Source organism: Lampetra planeri, chromosome 54 (assembly GCF_965212315.1).
Source record: "Lampetra planeri chromosome 54, kcLamPlan1.2.h2, whole genome shotgun sequence".
NCBI lineage: Eukaryota > Metazoa > Chordata > Hyperoartia > Petromyzontiformes > Petromyzontidae > Lampetra > Lampetra planeri.
The window spans coordinates 1,399,363-1,427,064 of record NC_136160.1 but is presented as its reverse complement, the minus strand read 5'-3'; the positions used below and the strand labels follow the sequence as shown (position 1 = coordinate 1,427,064).

General features: G+C 54.1%; 1 protein-coding gene across 1 annotated transcript in view; it reads left to right on the top strand.

Annotated features, from left to right (window-relative positions):
• The window catches only part of CPSF1 (cleavage and polyadenylation specific factor 1), a 61,503-nt gene extending 43,992 nt beyond the window's left edge, over positions 1-17,511 (top strand). The window contains exons 35-38 of the mRNA XM_078617753.1: positions 1,441-1,599; positions 4,950-5,079; positions 5,845-5,983; positions 17,408-17,511. Coding sequence (XP_078473879.1) covers positions 1,441-1,599; positions 4,950-5,079; positions 5,845-5,983; positions 17,408-17,455 — 476 coding nt within the window. The 3' untranslated portion in view covers positions 17,456-17,511. The remainder of the gene's footprint in view (positions 1-1,440; positions 1,600-4,949; positions 5,080-5,844; positions 5,984-17,407) is intronic.
• Positions 17,512-27,702: the final 10,191 nt, after the last annotated feature.

Sequence of the window (27,702 nt, the reverse complement as noted above, 5' to 3'; positions counted from 1 at the left end):
AAAAATATATAATCCGTGCACGGCTGCGACACATTTTTTTTAAAGCTGCGCTAGTTTGAGATACTGATCGCCCCTTACCGTTCGTGTGTTAATAACCGCACAGTGTGTTCCAAGATATTGTTGTTTATACGCTTTGTAATGCTGTAATGTGCTATGAAATGTACACCTTAAATATGCAACTGTACTATATGGTATGCGACTTTGATGCGCACTCATTCATTGGGGGGGAGCCGGGGTCAGCACAGATCCATCGTAATCATCATCGTCACCACTATCCACAGCCAGAGCCGTCCCTGGAGTACAGTGAATCAGGGTGACTGCCCCGGGCCCCACGCTCTGGGGGGCCCCACGCTTCAACGTCACGCTATCAGATTGAGTTTGAAGGCGTCAAGGGAGGGCCTCCACACGGTGGGATTTGCCCCCCTCCCTCCTCCATGGACGGCCCTGCCCACAGCATGGCCACCACCACCACAACCATCATCATCATGTTCATCGATGGCACAAGAGTCATTGTCGTCATCATCCTCTTCCATACATCCATCCGCCGTCGGTAGACTTGGCATCGCCCGGCGAGGCTGCCTGTGACCAAATGACCCGGAGCGTGCCCGATCCCCATCAGACTTGGCTTGCTAAGCGGGGTTGAGCCAGGATAGCGTTTGCAGGACGGGCGACCCACCGTGCGCAAGAGACAGGTGCGGGAGGCGTAGTGCTCGGCAGAGGGTCGTGCAGCAAAATAAATTGCTGTTCCGCATTTCCTGCCAGCGTCGCCAACCCACACTGACCAGCGTGGTGAAGTATGGTCAAATATCCCCCCACGAACCCGCACAGCGTGCGTGGGGATGCCCTCGTCCAGAAGTGGACTGACAGACGGGTGGCTGTAAATGTCCACGATTAGGCTGCACCACTTAGTGGTTTCGAACTGGTCCCGGTCATTGTCACCCTCATTCACCATCGTCAACAGTCCCGGTCTAGTCACTGCTGGATACGCAAGACCGTGCCGCAGTAAAGTCACCGCCACCTAGTGGTCGGTGACCGCCGCCGCCGCCGTTGTTGTTGTTGTTGACGACGACATCGTTGCCGTTTACACTGAGACCTCCTTTACCAGTGGCAAAATATAGTAACTGGTACAAAAACATATTACTATATTTTGCTACTGGTAAAGGAGGTCTCGTAGTGCGCTGTCTTTGAGTTGTACGCCTTTTGGCGTCATCTGGTCCAACACCAATGGGGACTAGGCTCTAAGAAAAGCTGTCTCGGGTGTGGACCAATCAACTTCAAGGACAGTGCATATCATTATCATCATCAGAGTTGTTTCTTTTTGCTTGCATTTTGACTGCTTGTGTTGTGGTTATTGCAAACATGATGCCTTGTATAAAGGTGTCAGTTTTTGTACCAGATGAAAGGGTAAAAACCTACTACTGTCGTTGTTGATGTGCGCAGCTCGCGAGAGCTACGGGGGCACGAGGCTGCTGCGCAGGGCCGACTTCAACGTGGGCGCGCACGTGAACACGCTCTGGCGCACCGCGTGCCGCGTGCAGCCCACCGACACCAGCCGCCGTGGCGCCTCCTCGTGGGACACCAAGCAGGTCACGTGGTTCGGTGAGCGCCTCCATCCCACGCCCACGCCGCCAGGGTTCAGTTTTGGCCGATATCACCTTCGTGTTTAAAGGAACGCAGAGCCTTTGAGGGGCGGGGAATTGTACGCCGGCTCGCCGCCCGGTCGCTGCCTTTCTTCATTCACGTGTGTGGGTCGTCGTGCCTCTTGAGTCATTCTCTCTTCTCTTGTGAGCGAGTGAACGATGTGCCCTTTGGCGCCTTTACAAATTTAAACTATTATTATAATTTTGTTAGTGGATTCATCGTTGATAGGGTTAATGACACGAACGTTTCCGTTAATAAATCCCCGGCCGTTTGTCGTCTATGAAAAGTGGCGTGCCCGTTAGGGGGCCACAAAGCCAAGCGGTTATTGTTGGGCCCTCTCGGCCAAGTTCCAGTCAGGCAGTGCAGTTCATCTCGACAGTTTGTTAGACGTTTGGCACGGTCGGTGCCTATTTTGGCAACGTAATTTAGTAATTTAGTGGCGAAAACACTCTTCGTCAACAAAGTGTGAAACTTTTGTCAACGATGTATGTATGGCGAAGGTAAAGGTGCAGCGCTGCGATTGCTTGTCAGTGAGTCGACAAAGTCTTATCAAGCAGGGACGATGATTTTGACTGTCCTCCAGCCCAAGCTCTGCAGGTCCTCTATATATAAGATGTTGAATCAATTTGCATTGAATATGTTAAGCAAGCGATGCACTATTTTACGACGTATCACGAATGATAATTTGCAACCCTTTGCCAAACACCTGCTGGTCGTGGAGATTGACCAGCAGATTGAGGTTTCACGGTTGACTACGTACAGTGTGAAAGAAGTTCAACATACGTACACACAACAGAGCAAAGCACGTCGGACCGTGACGAGACGAACTGAATGGAGACGTTAACAGAGGCCGCAGTGCAACGACGAGCTCCAAAGATGTGACTTGGCTATTTATGGTTAATAAAAGTATTTTCTAAGTTGAATGATTGGATGACCTAACCATATATGGGGTGGGGGAGGCAGGGTGGGCGTGGAGGAATTGCCTGCGGCTCACCCCAACGTTGAATAACTTAGTGTTGGATTAACGCCCGACTGCTTTTTTTTTTTAAATCGACGACGCGACTAACGGAACGACGACATAAAATCCACACGCGACAACGCTTGTCCATCATTCCGCAGGTTGTCATCGGCGAGACCTAAGGCTGTGGTTGAGATGAAACGTTCCGACTCTGTGAACGCGAGTGGTGACACCTCCCGCGGTTCCAGCCTTACGCGCACACACACGGACGCTTTGCCTATGTGCAGCAAGGCGTTATTTATTTTTTTAAACGTGCTGGGATCTGTCACTGCTTTTGTCCTAATTGTGCTATTGCAGTGAAATGTCTCCTCTTTTTTTTTTTATATGTGTGGTGTTACATTTGTTGTTGTTTTTACCGCCACCAATTTTATCCCGATGGCGCTATCGGCGTCCCGTCACAAGACAAATAATCCATTCGGATCTGTCGCAATGCAGCGCAAGCAACCCCTTTGGCGTTAAAGGCGCGCGGAAGCGGATGTCACAGAGCTACCTCTTAAGATCCACCGTAAAGTGCCCCTTGACTTTGACGGTCGTTGGAGTTGGCGAGGGGGGTGGGGGGCTGTGGGGTGAGACCCCCTTTGCCGAAGAGCAGTCTTGTGGAGTCGACATCCTGTTTCATCTTCATTTGACTCCTCTCTTGTGCATCTTGATTTCCGCGAAAATAGCATTGACGGAATGGTGAATTCGCCAATCAACTCCGGTTGTCTGCGATAGCTGACGGTTAATATGCGGATGTGGAAGTGTTGTAGGGAGCGCTAGTGGACGGTATTTTGGCCCATTCTTCTACACTGTGTCATGACAAACGTGGGAGTACCCACGCTTTACCTCACCACACACGAAATGGCGATACTACAGACTATGTTTATGTGCGTTTTGCAAGCTGAACGACTGACAAAAAAATTTGCGGGAGGGAGGGGTGGGATGTACAGGTGACATTTAATTTCACTTTTATTCGCGAGAGCTCGAGCGGCCGATGCGCTGCACAAATCCGGACGGGAGGTTTCGTAAAAAAAAATCCCAACTGGCTTTGCGCGGCAGTCATTTGTTTGCGAGGGTAACGTTTCGAACGTTGCACGTACGTTGAGACCGTGCCGACAGTGCGTGGTGGCCAACGTTCCACGTCAACCCTGGCGGCTCGGTCGCCGGATTAGCGACGCACGCGGGAATAAGCTGTTTTATGAACGCAACAGCAAATATTGTTTATTGCGTTGGTAAATCTAGCGTTTTGGCAGTTGCGTAATTGGATGGCTGAGACAATTGCGTATAATGGGGTTTTTTGTCCTCCTTTTCCCCTCCCTCCGCACTCTCTCCCTTTCAGCCAAAAGGAATAGTTGCCTGGAAAAGTATTTTGCGACGTTTCAGTGTGTGCCGGGCGGTCGGGATCGATCACAAGCCATCCCCGCTCTGTCTTTTTAATGGCTCGCCTCAACCGCGCCACCGCCGCGTATAAGCCTGGCCCGGTTTATCATGCAGCCGTGTTGCTCTGCACGCCCGTGTTGTTTACTGCCTGGTGCGCGACACACACACACTCGATCCGCTCCTGGCTTTTCAAGTTTTTAAGGCTCACCTATGCTTACTAATGTGTAAAAAAAAAAAACATTTTCAGCAGGAATCTTTCCCACGATTTTATCCCGGATTTCGTTTTTTCGGATCGGCGTGGCTAGCTCACTTTAAAGTGCCCGTAAAATTCAGCACGTATCGGCACCCGGTTAATTCATTTCCATTCATTTCATTGTTCGTCCATCCTTCCCTCGTGAATGTGATGAGCGTTTTGAATGTACACGTCACAGCAGATAAGAGGCTTTTGTCATTAGCTGCGTAAACATGTCATTGTAATCATAGATATCGCCCTTTGTCAATCCACTGTTGAATACAGGCCTTCAAATGCCATTACGGTCATGGGAGATATTTGACCATATTTCACCACTCTGGTCAATGTGGGTCGGTTCGGCTATCATAGTATCTGCAATCGAGCCAGCCCCACCGCAGACGGCGAATCGAGATGCGGACGTCAAACATCAAATCATTTTCGTCCAACAAAAAAAATTCTTATTCACCCCACCGATTCCAGATTCAGGTGTCTCATGAGGCCCCCAGCACATCGTAGTTTGGTTGCAGCCAGCGTTAAAAACCACCCATGCCGCTCCGCCTTCCGGCCTCCCGTGTTTCGGTCTCAGCCTCGGCTCGTGTGTGTGTGTGTGCTCAGCGGAAAATTGGGGTGCAGTAGCGGCCACCGCGAGCCCTCCTCCTCTTCTGCCGTCACCGTCATGCCTCTCCTGTTGTCTCGCAGCCTCGCTGGACGGGGGCATGGGGCTGCTGCTGCCCATGGCGGAGAAAACGTATCGCCGCCTGCTCATGCTGCAGAACGCCCTCGTCACGCTCGTGCCCCACCTCGCCGGACTCAACCCCAAGGCCTTCCGGTACGGCGACGCTCACCATCGCCCAGGCCACTGAGCTGTGTCGCTCTTTTTCAGAAGCGACCTGGACATCACAAATTATAGCTCGACGAAGTGGCTTGTCATCACGTGGAAATCAATAGCAGCCAATTACTCTAAACGCGTGATTCTAAATGTGGAGGGAAAAACCCGGAGAAAAATCTACGCGACCACGGTGAGTACATGCAAACTCCTAATATACGGGCGTCAGGGGTCGGGATCGAACCCACAACCTCCTGCATACCAGGCGAGGGAGTTAACATCTCCGCACCGTGGCGCATTTAATTTGTCTCGCACGGTCGCACCTAGAGGCTGTTATATATCGCGGCTCCTCTTACCTCATCGCATCGTTACGCTCCTGGTCTCAAAAATGTAACGCTGTAGGGGCGCTCCCCACAACAGCTCCAATGGTACTCTTTGGTTCTTTAGGTAAAGTCACGTAAATGAGAAATAATAATACAAGTCATTTTGCTCTGGCTGTTCCACCTGATGACGGAAGCTTGTGTTACCTCCGAAACGTCGTGATTTAATTTAGTTATTTTCATTTTATTATTTATATTTTTCATCTACGTGACTTTACCGAAAGAACCAAAGAGTATGGATCCTTGCAGTCACGAAAACTTCAAATCTAGAATTAGCTCTCATGGTGGTTGTCAAGTGGAGCCCCTTGCCCCCACGCTCGTCACGCTGATCGCGCGCACGGCCCCTTGACCACGTGCTGTGCCGTCGCCTGCCTGCCGCCCCGTGCAGGATGCTGCACTCGGACCGGCGGACGCTGCAGAACACCGTGCGCAACGTCCTGGACGGGGAGCTCCTCTTCAAGTACCTGCACCTGAGCACGATGGAGCGCAGCGAACTGGCCAAGAAGATCGGCACCACCCCCGACACGGTGAGGCTCGCCTCGTCTCTGCGGAGGACACGGCCCCCCGCCCCCCCCCCCCCCACGTCTCCCTCCTCCCGCGTCTCCAGGGTGAACGTTAATTAGGGGGACGTAACGATTCATTGATTGAAATTGACTAACATGCTCACAATGCCGTGCATTGAATCATGCACGTGATTCATTTATTATAATTTTTTGTTGCTTCGTGTTTCAACTGAATTATACCTTGTGCGGGTGTGTAGGGGCAGGGGGGGGGGTGCAGTGGATTGCACACTACGCTGTGAACTCACATACCTGAGTTCAATTCCCTGCCATAGCCAACATGAATGGGCGAGTGATAATTGAAATGATCATGCCTTCTCGTTCTTCACCAAGCTATCCTGACTAAATTTGGTTGAACAACAACAAAAAACTCTGACCAACACAGGACTTCGTCTAGCATTGGAATTACACATAGATTTAAACCACTATAGATTCTCTATGCACCACAATATTCAGAAACTCCGTTGATGAATCCCTTCTCGACGTGTGTTCGGGTTGGTACCGTGCGTTGTCCGACGTTTCGTGCCACGCGCCGTGAGCTTCTGCAAGAAACCGAATGGGCATCGTGTACAATCCGAACAACGCGACGAAGAGCCATGCAGCAGCACGGCCACGAAAATCTAACGCAGCAGGTTATGAATCGATGCGTGACCTTTATTGAAATTCATGAAATTGTGTCAGGAATGACTCATTACAAGGCTAACATTAATGGCCTTGCGGGGATGATAGTAACGGCCAGGTCAAAGTGTCTTCATGCACAAATTAACTTTTTCAATTCCATTTCTTATCAAAACCGGATAAGAGCCCATTGAGTAAAATAAAATCCAACATTCGGTCAATTGTCGATTGTCTGTGGGCGGATTATCTGGGTGCAGATTAACCATGTTTGCAGAAAAAAAACACATTTGCTCAGTATATTGCTGTCGTGCGCAAAAAATAGAACCTCAGGTCATTGGAGGTAAATCATAAACATTTTTACAGCCTCATTTACGTGTGATTAGCATAATTTATGTTTTGGTCTCATCTGGGCCACCCTCCACACCCCCCCCCCCTCTACTAATTACTCCGGATTTTCGAGAACTGACAGTCACAGAAAAGTGTTATTTTGCACTAAGTAAAAATACAGACGTAACCGTCATAATTAGCAGACATCATAACCGCAAACAGCTGCAAGTTCAGCAAATTAAAGCGCACTTGAACGTCAAATTCGGTCGATTAAAATGTGGAGTTAAACTAATTAAAACGAAACCGAGTAATAACAATTATAGGAGTACACCGAGTAGAGGAACAGCATGGTCTACAGTGCAACACATATTGTGACATTGAGCCTTTAGCTGCACTAAGAATCAGAATGAAGTAACGTATTATTTTACGGTTGGGGCAAGTGCTGTTAATGAGTAGTCCCTATGAAGCCGGCACCACGCCTGGCCGCCTTTGTCTCCCCAGTGGCGATGTTTACACACTTTCCAATGTAATCATTTGAGGCTGAGTCGACCTAGGATAGGCCCGGGACCGATTCAAATAATCGTCATTGGTATTGGTGTCCGTGAGCGTGAATCGAACTCGGGTGGCCGGGTCCCGTTGCGCAGCGCGCTAACTACCCGCTACGCTACCAACCCCCCCACGGCTACTCGCCCGCGCTCGAAACAATCACACCCGCTCACGCCGCCCGCCCCACTCCCTCACGATGGTCTTCTTCATATGGACCTGGCTGAATACTTAGGGGGTGGGGAGGGGGTGTGCTGTACACGTCCAAACAAGAAAAACAATTCATCTGTGCGGCTTCTCGGCCGGGTACAGGGCAGCGAGCCGATGTGCCGCAAGTGTCACAGATTGCACTTCAGACTGCACCGTTTCCTCCGACGGTCGCATCGGTGCAGCCGTAACAAAGTGCCGAATGTGCGCAAAGAAGACCGACGGAGCTAAGGGCAGCGCTGCGCATTGGAGGCCCCGCTAACTCGCGCAGCGTTTGCTTTAACGCCCCTGCGCCCTCGCCTCCTCTCGGGTTTGACGCGCGGCGGAATTGACGCGGCGACGCTTAAGCGGTGCACGTCGTGGGTGTGGAGACGCCGCAAGATCTTCTCCCCCACCCCACTCCCCCCTACCTCCTCCACCTTGACGCCCGCCCCCACTACAGCCCCTAGCATCGCCTTGCTGCTGGTGGGTGGGTGGCGTGTGTGGGTGTGAGTGTGTGAGTGTGTGTGTGTTGAGGAGCGGTGGTGTCGCGGTTAGCGCTACGAAACCAGCGACCCAAGTTCGATCCCCACTCACGGCCAACACCGGTGACAAATATCTGAACCGGTCCTGGGTCTCCCCTAGGTTGATTCAGCCTCAAATGAGTACCTGGTGCGGTGTGGACACAAAGGCGGTCGGGCGTGGTGTTGGCCACCCACCCCCCCCCTCGTGTGCCGTGCCGGCTTTCATAGGTGCTCACTAACAGCACTTGCCCTAACAGTCTGTTACAGGCTATACGGGGGATCTTTGTCTTCGTGTGTGTGTATGAATGTTGGTGATTGAATGTTGCGTGTTATGTGTGCGTGTGTGTGTGGGATTTAGTGGGGAGCTCTAGTGTAGTGGCTGTCGAACTGCACTGCAAACCCGGCAACCCGAGTTCCATTCCTGCTCAGGGCCAACATCGGTGACGAATATTTGTACGGGTCCTGGACCGCTTCCCTAGGTGCACTCGGACGTAAATTAGGACCTGGTGCAGTGTGTAAAGATCAGCCTTCGGGGAAACAAAGGCTGCTGGGTGTGGTGCTGATGACCCACCCCCTCGTGTGCCATGCATGCCTTAATAGGTGCTCGCTAACAGCACTTTCCCCAACAGTGTTAAAAGGCCATATCGGGGATCTTTGTCATTGTTGAATGGGATTGAGTGTGTGCATGTGGTGCAACTGAGTGTGAGCATTTGTGTGGATGCCTGTATTTGAGTGTGCGTGTGTGCGTGTGTGTTTGAGTGCGTGTGTTTGATTGCGTGTGTGCGTGTCTGCGTGTGTTTGAGTGCGTGTGTGCGTGTCTGCGTGTTTGAGTGCGTGTGTGCGTTTGAGTGGGTGTGTGTGAGTGCGTGTGTGCGTGTCTGTGTGTGCTTGAGTGCGTGTGTGCGTGTGTTTGAGTGCGTGTGTGCATGTCTGCGTGTGTTTGAGTGCGTGTGTGCGTGTCTGCGTGTGTTTGAGTGCGTGTGATTGAGTGCGTGTGTGCGTGTGTGCACGGCCGTCTGCAAGGGAGCGACGCCGTGGTGGCTGCCGCTACCCAAGCAACCGAAGCGCAATTCCTCCCGGTACCAATTACCATCAGCGCCAAATTGGTGTCTGTGCCCAAAGCGGGCCTTCCTCCTAGGTCAATTCGGCCTAACAATTGAACACCAGGTGCAGGTGTTTCAACAACACCGGCACTGGGGAGACAAAGGCAGCCGAGCGTGTGAAGTCCCGGCTCCACGCCCCTCTGCCCTCCCCCCCACCGCACATCGAGCCGTGACTGACCCTAATAGATGTCGGTTCAGGCGCTTGCCTCAACAGGCCAACCGGTGGGAGATCCATACCGCTGCCTGTGCGTGGGTGTGCGTGCGTGCATCCGTGCACCTGTGCGTGCGTGGGTGTGCGCTTGGAGGCTTCACCGCCTGGGAATTTAACGCACGCTCGCGAGCCGGTGACAGAAACAATTGCACAAAGTTGGCAAATTGCGGAATGATTTCCCCGTGCCCTGGCTACGTTATCGATCGGCCAGGCCCCTGGTTCGGGGTTTTTTTTTCCCCCTCTTGCAGTCCGATTCATTTTCCTCGACGCGGATAACGGCGAAAACCCTCGCAACCCACGTCTGACTCCTTTACCCGTCTGCTCTTTTAATTACGAGTCAATTATTTATTGCAGCCCAATTAAACCGCGCGTTAAACCGTCGCGCACTTGTACGCGAACCTTCTTAATTACACATTAAAGTTTATGTAATCAGGAGAGGCTGTTTATTTTTCTACTTTACACTTTTCACGTGGAAACGCGTAAAGTTTTATCGCCGAATACCTCTCGGCCATTAGAACACCTGGCCACGTCGATTATTGCGTCCCCCGAGGAAGCGTTCTTAAATTACGCGCTTAAACTCTTACATAAACAGCTTCCATTAATTTTCTCAGCCCCATCTCTGCGAAGGAGGGGCGGTTGATGGGAGATACATATTTTTATTAAGATTAACCCTTCCGCCTTCAGAAGTGTCGACCGCTTCACTCTCGTGCCGTGCGGTGAACGCCCCGGCGATCCTTTCCGCGGGCTGCGTTTCCGCGGATTAACTTGCTTATCTAATTAACCGCCATCCCCGGATGTGTCTGCGCCCGCCTTTCGCACACGTAAAGGTCACGCGGCGTCCGCACAGGAAAAACAAGTGTTGCATTGCCTCGGCGCAGTCAAATCGCCACCACCCACCCACCCATACACCACGCAGCGTCGTAGGCGAAATGGTTAATGTCGTTACAAACCGCATTTCTGCGGTGCTCGATGAGTCCCAGAAGACTCGTCCAAAAGACACATTTCGTCAAAGCCCAATTCCCGCAGCAGTGCAGCGGAGGTGTTTGCTAAAGTGACCTTGCAAGCAGCATAAGCACACCGTGTGCACGCACGCAAACACACACACACACGAGCGCGCACACACATACGCGCACACACATACGTGCATACACATACACGCGCGCGCGCGCTGCAGCAGTCCCATCGCCTGCGTTCGTACCGCCGGCGTTCATTGATTTTGCTATTTTATTTATTTCCCGTGAAACGAATCACGCAAACTGCCGTGCTGCACACTCAACGTAAAGGCCCCCCAGTTAGGCGCTTTTACGGCTCTCACATATGAATTCAGCCGAAACCTGCGTTCTGACGAACTTATGAATATGTGGGGGGAGAAGCCATCGAAGCCATCGAAGCCATCATCCATTCGTGTTCGATGTGGAACGCACTCCTCCGTGTTGCGTTGGTGGGGTTGGATGGGGTGGGGGGGGCAGCGTGCCAATTGTCGTCACGCTGACGTTGACCCGCACGCCCGGTGACTTTGCGGGAGAGACGGAAGACACCGTGAGGACGAGAGGTTATGACCCCCTCTCCCCCGCCGATCGCCGCGCAAGTCGAGCCAAACAAATATTCTGAATGCGTCCTCCCGTAATTCCCCCCCACCCACCGCCCCCCCCCCCCCCGAACGATAATTCAGTGCGTCTCGACATAATTGACAAACGAATTTGCGCCTGATTAACATACGAATTGATGCTCTCTTTCCACACGCACGTGGGTCCATTTGCATACGAATTGCGGCGATTGACCGTCATGCAGGCCGTGCTGAGTAAGGGGGCACAGTGCGGTCTCTGAGCAGAACACTGACAACTCTGCCCTGCCACCCCCTTCCATTGAAGGGAGGGGGGCAGGGCAGGGTTCAGGGTTAAGAACGCAGCGGCAATTACAGGTTTCCCTCGCTCTGCGCGGGTTCGGTCTGTGCGATTTTGCGTCGTCCACGCGGCTAACCTATTTTTACCCAGAAATTCTCTACACCGCGTTGGTTTCAATGCACTCTACACGTGGCTATGCGGTCGGACGTGGGACAACGTTGTGTACTGTGTGTGTACTGCGTGTGTACTGTGTGCACTGCATGTACTGTGTGTGTACTGTGGGTGTACTGTGTGTGTACTCTGTGTGTGTAACGTGTGTACTGCATGTACTGTGTGTGTGTACTGTGGGTGCACTGTTTGTTCCGTTTGTAGTGTGTGTGTGCTGCGTGTAGTGTGTGTGTATGTACTGTGTGTGTGTACTGTGTGTGTGTACTGTGTGTGCTGCGTGTAGTGTGTATGTACTGTGTGTGTACTGTGTGTGGTGTGTGTGTACTGTGTGTGGTGTGTGTGTACTGTGTGTGTGTACTGCGTGCTAGTACTGCGTGCGTGTACTGTGTGCGTACTGTGTGTGTACTGTGTGTGTGTACTGTGTGTGCTATTCGACAGGCAGCTGTCTCCTCGCGCGGTGCATTGTGGGCCGGGTGAGCGTGCGGTCCACTCCACGAGATTTCGCTTTGTGCGCCCCTTTTGTTTGGGACGCATCTGCTACTAATACACTGCTACGAACGCACAGAGCGAGGGACACCTCCATTCGAATTGGTCACCGGATCCAAGATGTGACCGTCATCGCAACAGTTGCTCACTAGTGTCACGACCATGAGCGGGTTGCACAATAAAACAGAGCCACCACGCAGGTTTCCCCAAGGTTGAACCGCTGCGTCGGCTTCCCGTGCGGCGTTCGGATCGTTCCGCACGTCGGTTGGCGCGACAACGTCCCGACGTTTCAGCTCCACGTGCCCGGGGGAGCCTCTCCAGAAGCACGCACGGCACGCTCGGGACGACACCACCTTGCGTTGCCAGTCCCAGGAGCGCGTGCTCAGCCGAGCGTCGACTCGATGGCTTATTCAGCAACACTGCTAATTGCACGATGGTCTAAATAATAACGTAATAGTTTACATCCCTCTGACAATCCAGGCCTCCTGCCCCCCGAACTCTCCCCCCCCCACTCCCCGCCGGTCCCTACAGCCCATAGCATTGCCTTGCTGCTGGTGGGTGGGTGGCGTGCGTGGGTGTGATTGTGTGTGGGCGAGTGGGATTTGGTGGGGAGCGGTAGTGTAGCGGTTGTCGCATTGCGCTACGAACCCGGCAAACCAACCTTACAATCCACTGCTGGATGAAGGCTCCCCACTCCCGCCCCCCCCCCACTTGCCTTGTGAGTAGTGCGTGTTTGTTTGACCATGCTTCACCACATTGGTCAATGCGGTTTGGTGGAGAGTGAGGGGCTGGGCGATGGTTCACCTCGGACCGGGTTTAGTTGTCAGTGGCCACTGACGTTACCCGTAGCCAGGAATCAACCTCAAAGGCGCGAAGTTTGTGGTGCAGTGCGTGTGATCTATCGCGCCGCAGTTCCGCCTCTTGGGAGCTTCCTTGGTCAAACAGAAACATTCTCTTGACTTTTAGCAGCTGTCTGGTGATGTCACCAGAGTGTGCCACAAATAAAAGGTCCCGTGAATGAAGCTTCTCTTATTCGGGTTCGACAGCCTGGGGCACATGGCTTCGGACACTAAAGGATAAGACGGTCAAGGTGCTTCCCTGCAATTGCTTGCTCGCACCATACTTCACCGCGCTGGTCAGTGGCGGGTTGATGAAGGAGGGAAGGGTGGGGGCAAGTGGGAGTGGAAAGGGGGGGATCTGTTCAGTTTACCTCTGATGGCATCTGATGAGCCACGGCCCAGGAATTGAACCAAGGTCACCGGGACCACAGTGCCAACCACTTTGCCACCCACTGCGCCGCCCCTCCGCCTGGGGCGAGCCTGTTCGCGTCGAACGAGCGGCCCGTCGCTAGGTGTGGCGTTTCATTTCCGACAGTGCCCGCAAGCTAAAATGCATGAGCGATAATCACCGTAGTCGAAACCCACTCGCATGCTGATGTCAATCGGTTTCCATTTCACAATCAGCAGGCGGTTCGAGTTCAGTTTTTCTTTTCTTTCTCAAAACGCACTCTCGGCATCGTCTCGCCGGAGGTGAACTCGTCTCCATTCGGAACACTGGCAGGAAAGCAGAGCATCCGCCTGGCCTCGGAGAAACGGCTCCAGAAGATGCCGTTACTGAACTACGTGCAAAGCCTTTTCCCCCTCCCTGCTTTGTGTTAATTTATCGAACTGCGTCCGTCTTCGCTTCGATAGGTCACACTACTCGGGGGCCAGTAATTCCCGCCTGCTCTGCCACGACGTGATGTTCAGACCGCTATTGTTCCTTCTTAGAGCTGGAATTTAGCCGGATTCATACAAAAAATATCATAACGCAGTTTAATTGCGCACTTCGTGGTGACCAGGCAGAGAACACCGATTAACTTGTTACACTCGAGAACCCAGTTTGACCTTGAGCTGTGCCTGCATTCTAACCCCACGATCTCAGCTCAGCGCTGCCTGCATTCTAACCCCACGATCTCAGCTCAGCGCTGCCGGCATTCTAACCCCACGATCTCAGCTCAGCGCTGCCTGCATTCTAACCCCACGATCTCAGCTCAGCGCTGCCTGCATTCTAACCCCACGATCTCAGCTCAGCGCTGCCTGCATTCTAACCCCACGATCTCAGCTCAGCGCTGCCTGCATTCTAACCCCACGATCTCAGCTCAGTGCTGCCTGCATTCTAACCCCACGATCTCAGCTCAGCGCTGCCTGCATTTTAACCCCACGATCTCAGCTCAGCGCTGCCTGCATTCTAACCCCACGATCTCAGCTCAGCGCTGCCTGCATTCTAACCCCACGATCTCAGCTCAGTGCTGCCTGCATTCTAACCCCACGATCTCAGCTCAGCGCTGCCTGCATTCTAACCCCACGATCTCAGCTCAGCGCTGCCTGCATTCTAACCCCACGATCTCAGCTCAGCGCTGCCTGCATTCTAACCCCACGATCTCAGCTCAGTGCTGCCTGCATTCTAACCCCACAATCTCAGCTCAGTGCTGCCTGTATTCTAACCCCACGATCTCAGCTCAGTGCTGCCTGCATTCTAACCCCACGATCTCAGCTCAGTGCTGCCTGTATTCTAACCCCACGATCTCAGCTCAGCGCTGCCTGCATTCTAACCCCACGATCTCAGTTCAGCGCTGCCTGTATTCTAACCCCACGATCTCAGCTCAGTGCTGCCTGCATTCTAACCCCACGATCTCAGCTCAGTGCTGCCTGTATTCTAACCCCACGATCTCAGTTCAGCGCTGCCTGTATTCTAACCCCACGATCTCAGCTCAGCGCTGCCTGCATTCTAACCCCACGATCTCAGCTCAGCGCTGCCTGTATTCTAACCCCACGATCTCAGCTCAGTGCTGCCTGTATTCTAACCCCACGATCTCAGTTCAGCGCTGCCTGTATTCTAACCCCACGATCTCAGCTCAGCGCTGCCTGTATTCTAACCCCACGATCTCAGCTCAGCGCTGCCTGTATTCTAACCCCACGATCTCAGTTCAGCGCTGCCTGTATTCTAACCCCACGATCTCAGTTCAGCGCTGCCTGTATTCTAACCCCACGATCTCAGCTCAGCGCTGCCTGCATTCTAACCCCACGATCTCAGTTCAGCGCTGCCGGCATTCTAACCCCACGATCTCAGTTCAGCGCTGCCTGTATTCTAACCCCACGATCTCAGCTCAGCGCTGCCTGAGGATGAAGGGAGGGAGATGTAGGTACATTAACAAGGTAGATAGAGTTGGAGGTAGGATAGAAGGGAGGGAATGATGAAACCAGAGAGGGAGGTAGGCACATAGGCAGACAGGCGGAGGGGGCGGGGGGCGCCTTCTCCATTTGTGCCGAGGTCTTCTCATGGCCACCCTCCACCCGTCAGCCCCCCGGTGCTACCCCCCCCCCCCTCCCCCGGACACAATACCCATCCATGACCGCACGGCTCCCTCGCTCGAACCCTTCGGTGTTGGAACCAAACCGATCATCTGCTTGCGTGGGTTACACGAGCCCCTCCCCACTGACGTGTTCGATAAATCGCCTCTTAAGCACCACCACCTAGCCACGCATTCGGAGGCTCTTGGCCCAGCTGACGAAGGACGGACGTCAGCCCCTGGCAGAGGTCGCAAACGGGTTTTGATTCCGTACCCGTACCCGGCCGCACCAGGGTCGCAATCGGGTACCCGTACCCTACCCGATACCTGGCTACCCGTACCCGGCCGGGTATCGGGTAGGGTACGGGTACGGGTACCCGATTGCGACCTCTGGGATGAAGCCATGTTGCAGGCGCGGGTGGGTTGATTCTAGGAACTTGAATTGTGAGAAGAGACAAGACGTTGGGAAATGAGTGACAAACGGTGACTCACCAGTGACTCACGGCCTACCCGTACCCGGCCGCACCAGGGTCGCAAACGGGTACCGGGTACGGGTAGCCAGGTATCGGGTAGGGTTCGGGTATCGGGTACCCGGTTGCGACCTCTGGCCGACAGACGTGCGGAGGGCGACTCTTCGCAGACTTTTTTCCCCACCTCCGGCCGGAGTTTCCCTCGCCGCACCAGGAAAAGGGGTGCGGCTCTCGGCCGTGCTGCTCTCGTCACCTTCATCAGTTCCCAAGCCCTCGTAACTCACCACCCCTCCTCCGCTGCTTATCGCAAGCGCGGATGAATCGCTCCACTTTGTCCGATATTGATCCGTCTCGGCCTGATGTTTGCGGGGGTTGTAGGACGGGAGGGTGGTGGGCATCCGGGTACATTCCTGGGCCCTTTTCGGAGCTTGGCGGGATTCGGTTTCCCAGCTTGTTGTCTCGGTGTGCGGTTCGAGCCCGGCGGCCGCCCTGGTTAATACTGCAGGGATGTTGCATCCGACAAAAATAAGACGCGCCGCCTGCTTTCACAGCGGACGTTAAAGCAAAAATACGGCAACGTTATTCGAAACAGATCTTTGCCGGCGTCACGATCTGCATTTTCCAAATGTGATCAAATTTCTCGGAAAAAAATACTTATCTTGGAAGCAACATTGCCCGCCCTACTGACTTTATGTTGCACTTCTCTCACACCGAACATAGCCAACTGTGCTAATCGGAGGTGTGACCAGCACCATGCCCGGCTGCCTTTGTCTCCCCCGTGCTGACTAACACTCGCTCGCGGGCCCGGCGCTACTTCATTGACCTTGTGCCTCACAGGGACAGCCGCATGCGTATCCATGTTCTATGATCGTTAAGTGATAATGATGAAACGCGAGGTGTACGAAACGAAGAAAGGATTAATGTATTGCACAGTGATTCACCTGTGTGTGTTTACCACTCACGAACGCAGATTGGCTTTCAGTCATTCACACGTGTACACATACATACATAGACACATGAAGACATATCTCCCATATAGCCTTTACCGGACTGTTGGAGCAAGTGCTGTTAGCGAGCACCTCTGAAGGCCGACACGGCAAATGAACGAGGTGATGGTGGGTGACCAGCACCATCCTCAGTGCTGATGTCTACCTTACTCCACCGGGTACATGTTTAAGGCTGAGCCAACTTAGGCGAGGCTCTGGACCGGTTCAGATATTTGTCACTGATGTTGGCCCTGAGCAGGAATGGAACTCGGGTCGTCGCCGGGTTCGTAGCGCAGTGCGCTAACTGCTGCGCCACCGCTCCCCACACACACCACAGACAACTGCATACACCACAGACGGCACGTAAATACGCACGCACGCACCCTCCCTCACATGCTCACTAACTGCACAACACACACGGGACAAATCAAGTGTCTGAGAACCTCGTCTTTCCCTCCCCTGCTCCCCCCCTCCCCCCCCCCACAGAAGAGGAGTGGGGGTGGCAGGGTGTGTGCGGTGGAGTGGTGGGAGCGAGTCGGAAGATAATTGATTAATTGACGGAATTGATTAAACGCGTATTTTATTTCTCAACAGATAATTGAAGACATTTTGGACATCGACCGCGTGACGGCTCACTTCTAACCTGTGGCCGCCGCCGCCGCGGCGCGGGCGGGCGGGCGGGCGGGAGGGTGGTAGTGGCAGCGGAGGGTGGAGGGGGGCGCCGTGGGAGGCATGGTAATGAGCGGCGCGGTGACCGCTGCTGAGCCAGCGGTTTCTTTCGCCTCCCGCCGAGCCCGCGCCTGGACACGCATCGCGCCCGACGACTTAACGGCGGACGCGGCAAAAGGGGTCTCGTGGGGGGACGCTCGACTCCGGCCTCCTCGGACGCGACGGGGCGTCTCATCCCGATTACGCCAACGGGACTCGCGTCTGTCCGAATGTGTCGGGGTTGCGCGCCCGCGACGCGCGTGTTCGCGGTCGGCATCGCTCCTCGTCGTCCTCGTCGTCGACGTCGTTATCGCCAGCAGCAGCAGCGGCAGCAGCGGCAGCAGCAGCAGCAGTGGCAGCAGCAGCAGCAGCAGCGGCAGCAGCAGCAGTAGCAGCCGTGAGCAATGCGCTGCTGGATGAAGGCCGCACCAAGTCGCCACCGTTGCCCTCCGCTCTCCCCACCCACGGTCACGCAATCCAACTGACCAACCGCAGCGCGACCCCGCCTGCCGTTCAGTCTCCGCGGCGGGACGGGCTCCGTCTCTCGGGACGAGTTCTCTCTCCGTTGGGGGCGTACGCAATGGCTGCGGCGCGCGGAGTAGCGGGGGGTTTCCGGGCTGTTGCGGTGGCCGTCGCAACGGGGGGGGGGGGGTCATCTGGATTGCGTTTTCACGCCACGCCGCGCCGCGCGCGAGAGCCCGACCACGGTGTGCGGGTGTCGTAGCGACATTCGCGCTCCGCGGTCGACGCCGCGGCCTCGGCAGGTGACTCCGCAAATCGGCTTACACGCAAGGGGTCGCTCGTGAATTGAAAAAAAGGCAATTTAGTGTCATTTTTTTTTACAGCCGTTTTTAATGAATTCACAGCTTGTGTGTGTGTGTGTATATATAAGGGTGCGTTCGCAGTGGCTTAATCGAGTCTCTAATTCCTAAGCAAAGTGGAACAGCTGCTGCCGCGGTTCCTGCAAACGGTGGTTGTTGATTTTTTGTTGTTGCGAGCAAAATTAAAACCCTTTCTGCTAGACAAACGTCTCGTGGCAGGGGGGAGTCTGTGGCTTTGCCATTGAACAGGATCACTCTGAAGTGAGTAATTTCAATTTTGTTTCTCACTGTAAAGAGAATAGATGAAGGCGCAGCCCTACAATAGCCTGCTCACGCCGTTGCTGGCAATTAGAGCCTCCGCTGGAGGGAGCTCGAAAGAGAGAGAGAGCCCTCTGTCGATCGCACTTTGGCCGACTACACGCACGCCGGGCAGACATCTCGGAAGAACGAGGCGGGAGTTTCCCCCCCCACGCTTTTCCCCATCGCCTACCGATCACCTCGACTCGTGCACCAACTTACACGGCCGGTTGGACAAAGGTGGTGGGAAACCTCGACCCCCCCCCCCCCGGTTCGACTGTCGCGTGCCGCGCAGGTCAAACGTGCGGACCTCTTCCACCGCAAGTCCCCCCCCCCCCCCCCCCCCCCGTGCCGCCAGCAGTGGCACCTGCGGCAACTCTTCCCACTGCTGGTCAACGTACTTGAGTAGCGCGTGCAGCGCGTGCGTGGTGTACATACGGATGTCGCGTGGCTCTTTTTGTGTATCGATATAAAAAAAACTGGTTGCCGTTTTCCGTCCCACCGTCGGCACGACCCCTGCGAGTGGCCGAGCTCGTGGCCTCCTCCTCCGTGTGCGATGTTCCACAGCGAGCGAGTGTGCAGGGCACAGCGCGTCCAGTTACGCTCTGGCCAGGCGCACTGAATTCAATTGCGGGGAAATCCAAAACAAAGATTTAGAGACGTCGCCGGCAACTCGTGTCGTTTCTCTCTCTGTCTTTGGATGAATTCATTTTTCTCGCGCGCTGGGGGTTGTGGGTGGGGGGGGAGAATTCGCTTGCCATCTGTGTTTTGAACGCACGGCTGTTTCCAGCTCTGCGATGAATCGCTGGAAGCAAAAAGGGGGGTCGGAACGAAAGTGTAACCGCGAGAGCCGTGATTGTTTTAGGGGGGCAGCGTCAATATAAATGGCGGGCGCCGATACGTCGGCGGTCATTTGTGTTGCTTGTGAATATTATTATTCGCGAAAAAAGATGTATCTTGTCATTTTGATACCTTGTTTGTATGACGGCCGTTTGCTGCCGAACGGATTAAAACTGTGTGGCTGAAACTTGCACCGATCTTTCCGTTCTTGTGCAGCTGGATTTATAAACATTTACGGATGTTTCTATTGAGATGAGTGAAGCCATCTCAGACCAGCCACCAGCCATTGTTTTTTTCCATTGCTCGATGAAGGCCTCTCCATGTATTGAAGAGTATTTGGCTGCTATATATTTCCACATGATCAGCCACTTCATTGAGATATCGTTTGTGGTCAGGTCGCTTCTGAAAAAGAGCTACATCGCAGCTCGGTGGGGGCTTACCCGGTAAAATAAAAAATAGTTCCGTTTTTTTTTGTTTATGCTGACACCATCTCTCACAGTCTCACAAAGCCATCTCAATCCTGCAGACGAGCTCATCACTTCGCTCCGTGTCTACGATGGCTGTCCACTCATTCCTCATTCCGCTGTCATTCTTTCGCCAGTGTTGTCCATCGACCATCGCCCGGTCTAGCGACGTATCGGTGCTGTCCTGCTGTCCTCAAGTCAATATCATTTCTCTGATTTGTTCCCCGCATCTGTCCTTCCCGCCGTCATTGTAATTCCGGGCGTGTAACCTCTACACGCTTCTTTGCGCACGTTGTGGCACCCTTGACCAGTGCCGCGCGTTGAAGGCATTTTGCAAGCTTGCGTCATTCAGCAGTTGCCAACGCACTGGAATCTAATCTCCATTTATATTTACTGAGCGCCTTCACTCGAGGCGCTTGACGGAGCTTACAAAGCGGCGACCGCATGTAATGGTGTCGATGGCAGGGGCGTGCTACAAGGGTTGAGGAATGGGTGACCGCGATAGGGGGGGTGGACTTGGGGATCACGAGAGGGCTGTAAGGGAGGGACGGGAAGGAGTGGAGGGGCGATGAGAGGGAAGAGGAAGCGAATGGCCAAGATAAAATGTGAGCTTTTTAAACAAATGATCGGTGGGGCGGGCAGGCGATGTTAGTATTGTGTTACTAAACTAAACTAAGCATTTTTATTTTACTAGGTAAGACCCCCGAAGCAAAATTATTTTTCAGAAGCGACCTGTCCACGCGATAGTCCAACGCGCGGTGGCTTGGCATCATCTGGAAATGTATAGCCGCCAAGTCCTCTAAAACGCGTGTTTCTAAATGTGGAGGGGAAAACCGGAGGACCCCAAGAAAAATCGGCGTGACCACAGGGAGAGCATGAAAACTCCCGATATACAGCAGCAGGCGTCAGGGTCGGGATCGAGCCCATGACCTCCTGTATACCGGGCGAGGTAGTTAACATCTCCTAGCCACCGTGGCACCGCACGGTAGCGAGATGTGAGTCTTGACCACTGGCTGTCATCGCGGTGATTGGGAGATGAAATCAGCTCGCGTGTTGGCGCTGGAAGGGTTGTTAGATCACAAAACCATGCGAGATGGCGGCGGGAGCTTGGGGAGGCATTTCATCCAGCAGCGGAATGATCACGAGTGACGATGCTGACGTTCAACTTGTAACACGCTGCGCGGCGTTCCCGCGCTCTCGATGAGAGAAAACGATTCGGAGGCGCGAGGAGGAATTACAGCGGGAACGGCAGCAACCACGTGGCGAGCCGAGTTCGATCCCCGCTCAATGCCATCAGCACCAGTGGCTGCTGTCTGAACGGTCTTAGACCGTGGTGCTGGCGACCAACCTCGTGTGCCGTTCCGGCCTTCGCACTTGCCCCGACAGTCTGTTTAAGGCTACACGGGGGATCTTTGCGTCCTTTGTTCGATATTCCAGGCGACTGCTGAGATTCTTCTCGACCAGGGAGGGAGGAGGAGGAGGAGAGAGGCGTCGCGCGTGTGACTCCCCGCCTGGGTGTTAGTGCTGTTGCCAGCGTGAGACAACAGAGGGAGTCGCGATGCGCTTCTCGGGATGACTCAGGTCGTGGACTCGGAACGCGTGCCAGTGGTGTGCGGTGGCTGGAGCGATGAGATTGGCTTCGTGTGCAGCAGGTGACGACCTGTGGGGTGGGGTGGGGGTGCGGGAGGGAGGACTTCATCCAGCAGTGGATTGATCATGGCTCATGATGACGATGTTACCGGAGAGTGCGTGGGAGTACTGCATATCCATTCACAATTCAGATCGCAAAGGCCACCAGACAGCTGCAAAAGAGAAGGGGGGAAAAAAACGAAACAGCAACGTGTATAATTAAGTAAACGCTTTATTATTAATTGATTACTTGATTAACGTGAAGTGGAGCGTTCAGGAATAATGAACAGACGGGCTCCAATGGTAACCGTGGGAGGTGCCGCGCGCTCGGCGATCATTCGTCAGCGTGATGTACAATGCGGCCAGGCGACGTATTTGTTCACGGGCACGCACAGACAAAGGTCCCCCGTGTAGCCCGCACTGGCTTTTGGGGGCAAGTGCTGTTAGCGGACGCGCAACGTTCGAGGGACCCACACGGGAGTGGCCAGCGATCGCGCCGGGGCCGCCTTTGTCTCTCCCGGGTGGCCCGATGATGCGCGCGCACACCAAAGCAGACGCTCATTCAAAGGTTGACCTAAGGGAGATATTCGCCGCTGATGTTGGCCGTGAGCGAGAATTAATCGAGCTCGGAAACCCGTGCCGGGTTCGTAGCGCAGTGCGCTATGACCAACCCACTGCGCCACCGCTCCCCAACGACACACGACGACGCAGATCGCCCCCGTAGAGCCTCAACAGACTGGGTGGGGGTGGCTACCACCACCACGCCCCACCGTCTCTGCCTCCCCGGTGGCGATGTTTCCACGCCGCACCAGGTACTCATTTGAGGCTGGGTCGGCCTAGGGGAAGGTCCAAGACCGTTGAAACAATCGTCACTTGGTCGGCGGAGGGCAATGACCACGACACAGACGTCACGCACAGCCAGTGTGAACACGGCGAAACTGACTGCACCGGGAGTTCATTTAGACTCAGACCAGGCCAGCCGTAAGTCACCAGAGTCCGTTTATTTTGTAGCCATCGGAATGCCACCACGTTTGCATTGTAAAAATAATCATCAGTTTAACACAAATTTGGCTGACGCACTGACCGGCGTGGTGGTGGTGGTGGTTGGGCCAGGTTTGGCCGCCACACTTTCCCCGTGAACCAAACACTTGCGGCGCTGCCGGAGTTGACCATGTGCTGTCAATAACAGTGGCTGATATTTGTCTGACCCTGTTGTTGTTATTGTTATTATTGTTGTGCTCTATCTGTAACGTGCAGGATCGGGGACCAGCGAGAAGGAGCGCAATGTGGGTTGGTAACAATAATTTCGTCCCCATAGCCCCAGGGGTGTCGAAACTCGTCGCACAAAAGGTCCCCGACAGAAGGCCCCCAGTGAGCGCCGCGGGGCAGCCGCTCACGCAACTGGCTGGGTGGGGGAGAGAGGAGGAGGAGGTGGGGGAGGCTGAGCCACTCCCACCACCCAACCCAAGGCTCACACCTCCACCCCCCCGTCTACATTCTGACAGTCAAAGTCAAACGCGTGCGGTGTCAAACGGAACTCTGGTGAGCGGTCAGTGCAGCTCGGTCAGAGCGCACCGCCAAATTCAAATATCAGCTGAGCCCTGGGTCGCGCGCGCAGTTCGCGGTGTCCCTCTCTCCCCGCGGTCACGCGGATGTTTTTGTCGTTGTATCCCCTCCACGTTCAGATTCAACATTACGCGTTCAGAGTAATTGGCCTGATGCTATAAATTAGCAGCCACTCCGCTGAGCTACGATTTATGACCAGGTCGCTTCTGAGGCTGAGCCGACCTAACGGAGGCCCAGGGCCGGTTCAGATAAATGTCATTGATGTTGGCCGTGAGCGGGAATCGTACTCGGTTCGCCGGGTCAGAAGTGCAGCGCGCTAACCACGACACTACCGCTTCCCCACCCCTCCCCCACACTCCACTCCTCCCCAATGCACCGATTACCCCCATCGCAACCGTCCCCCCCCTCCCACTCCTCCTGCTCCCTCTGTGTCTGGGTCAGCCCCGCGTGCAGGCCACGGCAATCATCTGGCCACATTATGCATGGAGCATCCCCCTGGAATGACTCGCCCCCCCCCCCTCCGTGCACTCTGACGGCACAAAGACGAAGATCCCCACCACCCATCCACTCGTCCACCCCCAACCACCACGCGCAGCTTTGCACAGACTGCTCGGGCAAGAGCTCTGTTAGCGAGCGCCTATGCAAGCCAGGCACGGCGCAATACGACTGTGGAGGGTCATCACCACCACCACGCCAGGCCGTCTTTGTCTCCCCAAACACGGCACCAAGGTATTCATTTTAAGGATGCGCCAACGTTCGGCTATAGACCACCGCGAAACTATTGTTTCGCCGGTTTCACAGCGAAGCACGCTAACCATTGCGCCACCGCTCAGTTATCACCGAAGCCACACGCCGGGAAACAAGGGAAGGCTTCCCCCTCCACCCTCCCTCCAACTCCCCCCCCCCCCCAACAGCCGTGACCGCCTCTCGGTTCTCAGACGTGGATTATAGAATTCCGAGTAAGCTGGCAAGCCAGGCAATCGCGTGAGCGCCGGTCTGCTTGTCCCATGGCGGTGTGATATTTCCACTTTCAGAACTGGAATGTCGGCAAATTGCTTTGTTGTTGTTGTTGGCGTTTTCCCTCTTGCCGATTTTGTTCCGATTGTTCTTGCTGTGTGTGTCGTGACACGGGACGCAGTTTCCCTTTCAGATCCCTCGCAGAGCCGCGTGAGCCCTTCGCGTTATTCGTGAACGGCCGACGAAAGTGGATCTCTACAGAGCTACATCCGAGACCCCTTCTTCAGGCGCCCTCTGGTCCACACACAGTGGAGAGAGCGGCATTTTAGAGTAATAATATTGATCTTCTTGGTTATTTCGGTAAAGTCACGTAGAAGGGAAGTAATCAAATAATTCCCTTCTACGTGACTTTACCGAAAGAACCAAGAAGATGAATCCCTGCAGTCACGAAACCTTTAAATCGAAATTTAATAATATTGATTCATCCTGATGAAATCTGATGAGCTATGAAGCTCTTTTTCACTTCTCACCCGCTCCACCGTGTGACAGCGATCGATGTTCGTCGAATGAGAAGTCAAACCGATATTTCTATTCTCAGAGCTGCAATTCGCCTACTTAAAACAATTGAAATTAAAACAATTGTTTTATTCTACCTGGTTAGAGAGAGAGAGATGTCAACACGTGGGTAGCTCTTTTTTTTAGAAGCGACCTGGCAATCGCAAATGACAGCTCAACGAAGTGGCTCATCACGTGGAAATGTATATCAGCCACATACTCTATACTTGTGTTTCTAAATGTGGAGGGAAAAACCGGAGAACCCGGAGAAAAATCCACGCGACCACGGGGAGAGAGACACGCAAACTCCAACTATACAGCAGCAGCAGCAGGCGTCAGGGGTCGGGATCGAACCCACGCGCTCCTGTGTGTACAGTCATTGGTGACCCGTCTGAGACGACCACCGCCTGATCTCAGCAATTTGCGCGCCCGGTGGAACCGCGGGTGCGACTGAGACCCGCATTTGAATCTCAGGATCAGCCCCACGATCTCTGAGATAACCGGCCACGGCCAAGATTTGCCGCACATTCGCGGTCTCAATTAAAATCCCATTTTGCCCACAGGAGCCCATTAATTGAAGAGGACACCACGACTCAGCCGAGTGGCGGACCGCGCGCAGCCTCTAACACATCTTTGACTCCAGAAGATAGTTCGCACTCGGTGATGGACGCACAATTGCCGCGGCTCCCTCCGCGTACTTGCGAACGTGCCCTTTGAAATTCAACAAACGCCACTCCGCACGACAGGCGCGGCCGCCCGTGTCCCAACTGACGCCTCGTGGTGTCCGTCACTGGGTACGGACACGGCCAGCGACGCGTCGGACTTGCGAAGTTCAGGGCGTCGCCGCTCGGATTTCGCGGCGCGGCAGATGGAAACGACGGGGGGGGGGGGGGCGAGTTTATGACACCCGCACCGCCCCTCGTCCGCCCGGCAGGGCGTGAATGGGGCGCACCGCGAAGCGCGTCCTGACGGCAAGTCCTGTAGCGCGCGGTGGGGTAAAGTGTGGGTACCGTCACCTCTCCCGAGACGTCTGGCCGGCGTGGGTCTATAAAGCAAAACAAAACACAAACAGACCAAATTCCCACGGGGATCTCGCGGGCGCGTTCGCATTCGATTGGTTGTCGTCGCTCCACGCGTGGTTGGCTACGTACGGCGCGAAAGAAGTTCAGCATACAGAGCCGCGGGTCAATCATCGTTACCCTCCCCCCCCTCCTCTCCTAGCCGTGACGTGCGCCCTGCCCAAGCACCACTCACTTTGGGCAGCAGTCAAATGTGATGACGTCTCTGGTCCACGCGTTCCCCTCCCCCCTCTTCACGCCGCGTGCTCGTGCGTGCTCGTGCGTGCGCGTGCTCGTGCGTGCTCGTGCGTGCGCGTGCTCGTGCGAGCGCGTGCTCGTGCGTGCGCGTGCTCGTGCGTGCTCGTGCGTGCGCGTGCCCAGCTTCGGCAATCGACGACGCTTCGTGGCGTGGCCGGGGTCACGTGCCTGGGAGGCGTGCGTCGATTTCGCCTCCACAACCGGCGGGGCAGCAGCTGCTGCTGATGATGATGATTTAGATTTGTAAGGCTGCGGTGCAATGATGGTTAGCAGCGCGCTGGACTTAACAATGGAGAGGTCGACCGATCTCCAGGCGCGGCAGTTGAAAACAATGGGGGAAGATTTTAAATTGTCCCCCCCCCACACCCCCACACCCCCACAGCCTCTGCCCACGCAACAGCAGCCAGTGTGTGGGGGGGGGGGGGGCCCGAATTTAGTCAATCGTCAGATTGCGTGTGGTGAGGAAAAGTGTGGGTATCCATGCTTCTTCCAAGACGCCTGGCCATCGGGAAGAGTAGGCAAAAAACACACGCGCAACATGCAGAGCGGTTATGCAGAGCTCTCTTAGTGGAGGCCATTTCGCCGGCAGTGGCGCTCGCAGGCAATTGCAGGTGCTGCGCCTATCGCCAACCAGCTGAGAGTCATCTGCGTGAGTGTTCGCTACGACGTGATAAGTCACCCACCCCACTCACCCAGAACCAGAATGTTTCAACATCACAGAGCAGCGGATATGGGTCTCGGGTTGAAAAGGGTTTATTTGGCATTGTTGTTGAACCAATGGCAAAACTTTTTTTACTATTTGTTCCGATTAAAACTGAAAAATATACACGCTAACAACATGCTGGTGAGTGGAACAGTTTGCGTGCTAAACATTCTGAGGCCTCTGGATTCAGACAGAGAGAGAAATAGAGACGGACAGAGAGAGAGAGACACACACAGACAGACAGATGGAGAGACAATGACGAGAGACAAGGCATGTTTATGAAGAGAAGCGAACAGACAAACAGATGGACGGATTAATGTATAAAGAGACAATAACAGAGAGACAGGCGCGTATATATCGACAGATGGGACGGACAGAACGGCAGACGGATATCAGCACACAGAGAGAGAGAGACAGCTGATATCGCAGAGAGACAAACGGACCTATGTATTGCAGACAGACGTGTATGACAAGACGGACATACATAGGGCATGCAATGAGAGAGACTGGCTGATAAACAAATGGAAGACATCCGGATAGACACGTGGAACAGAGGCAGGACACACAGAGATGAATGAAATCTGAATATATAAGAGACACACACACACGGAAAGCAACAGAGAGACAGAGAAACACAACCAACAGAGGTAGGAGGATCTAAGAGCGCAATAGAGAGAGAGATAGAGTATATAATCATACTGTAGATATAATATTGATTAACACATAGTTCGTTATAATCCATGGAGACATGCTGACGTCAGAGCGACATAACTGATGAAGCATTTTAGCTGGAAACCCACGCAACTAACACACAGTTCGGTGATGTCATCCAATTGGTACAATAAACGCCCAAGGTTTGTTATATTCGTGACATTATTTTACACACACACACAAAAATAACCCAAACAACTTGTATAAGTGACACAACAAAAATTTTGTTTCCGAATGTCAACAGTGAAGTTAACGCTGTCCGCTCTTTTTTTCGTTTTGTAAAGAATTCACATTTTGTTTCAAGGTATTATCAACGAATTTA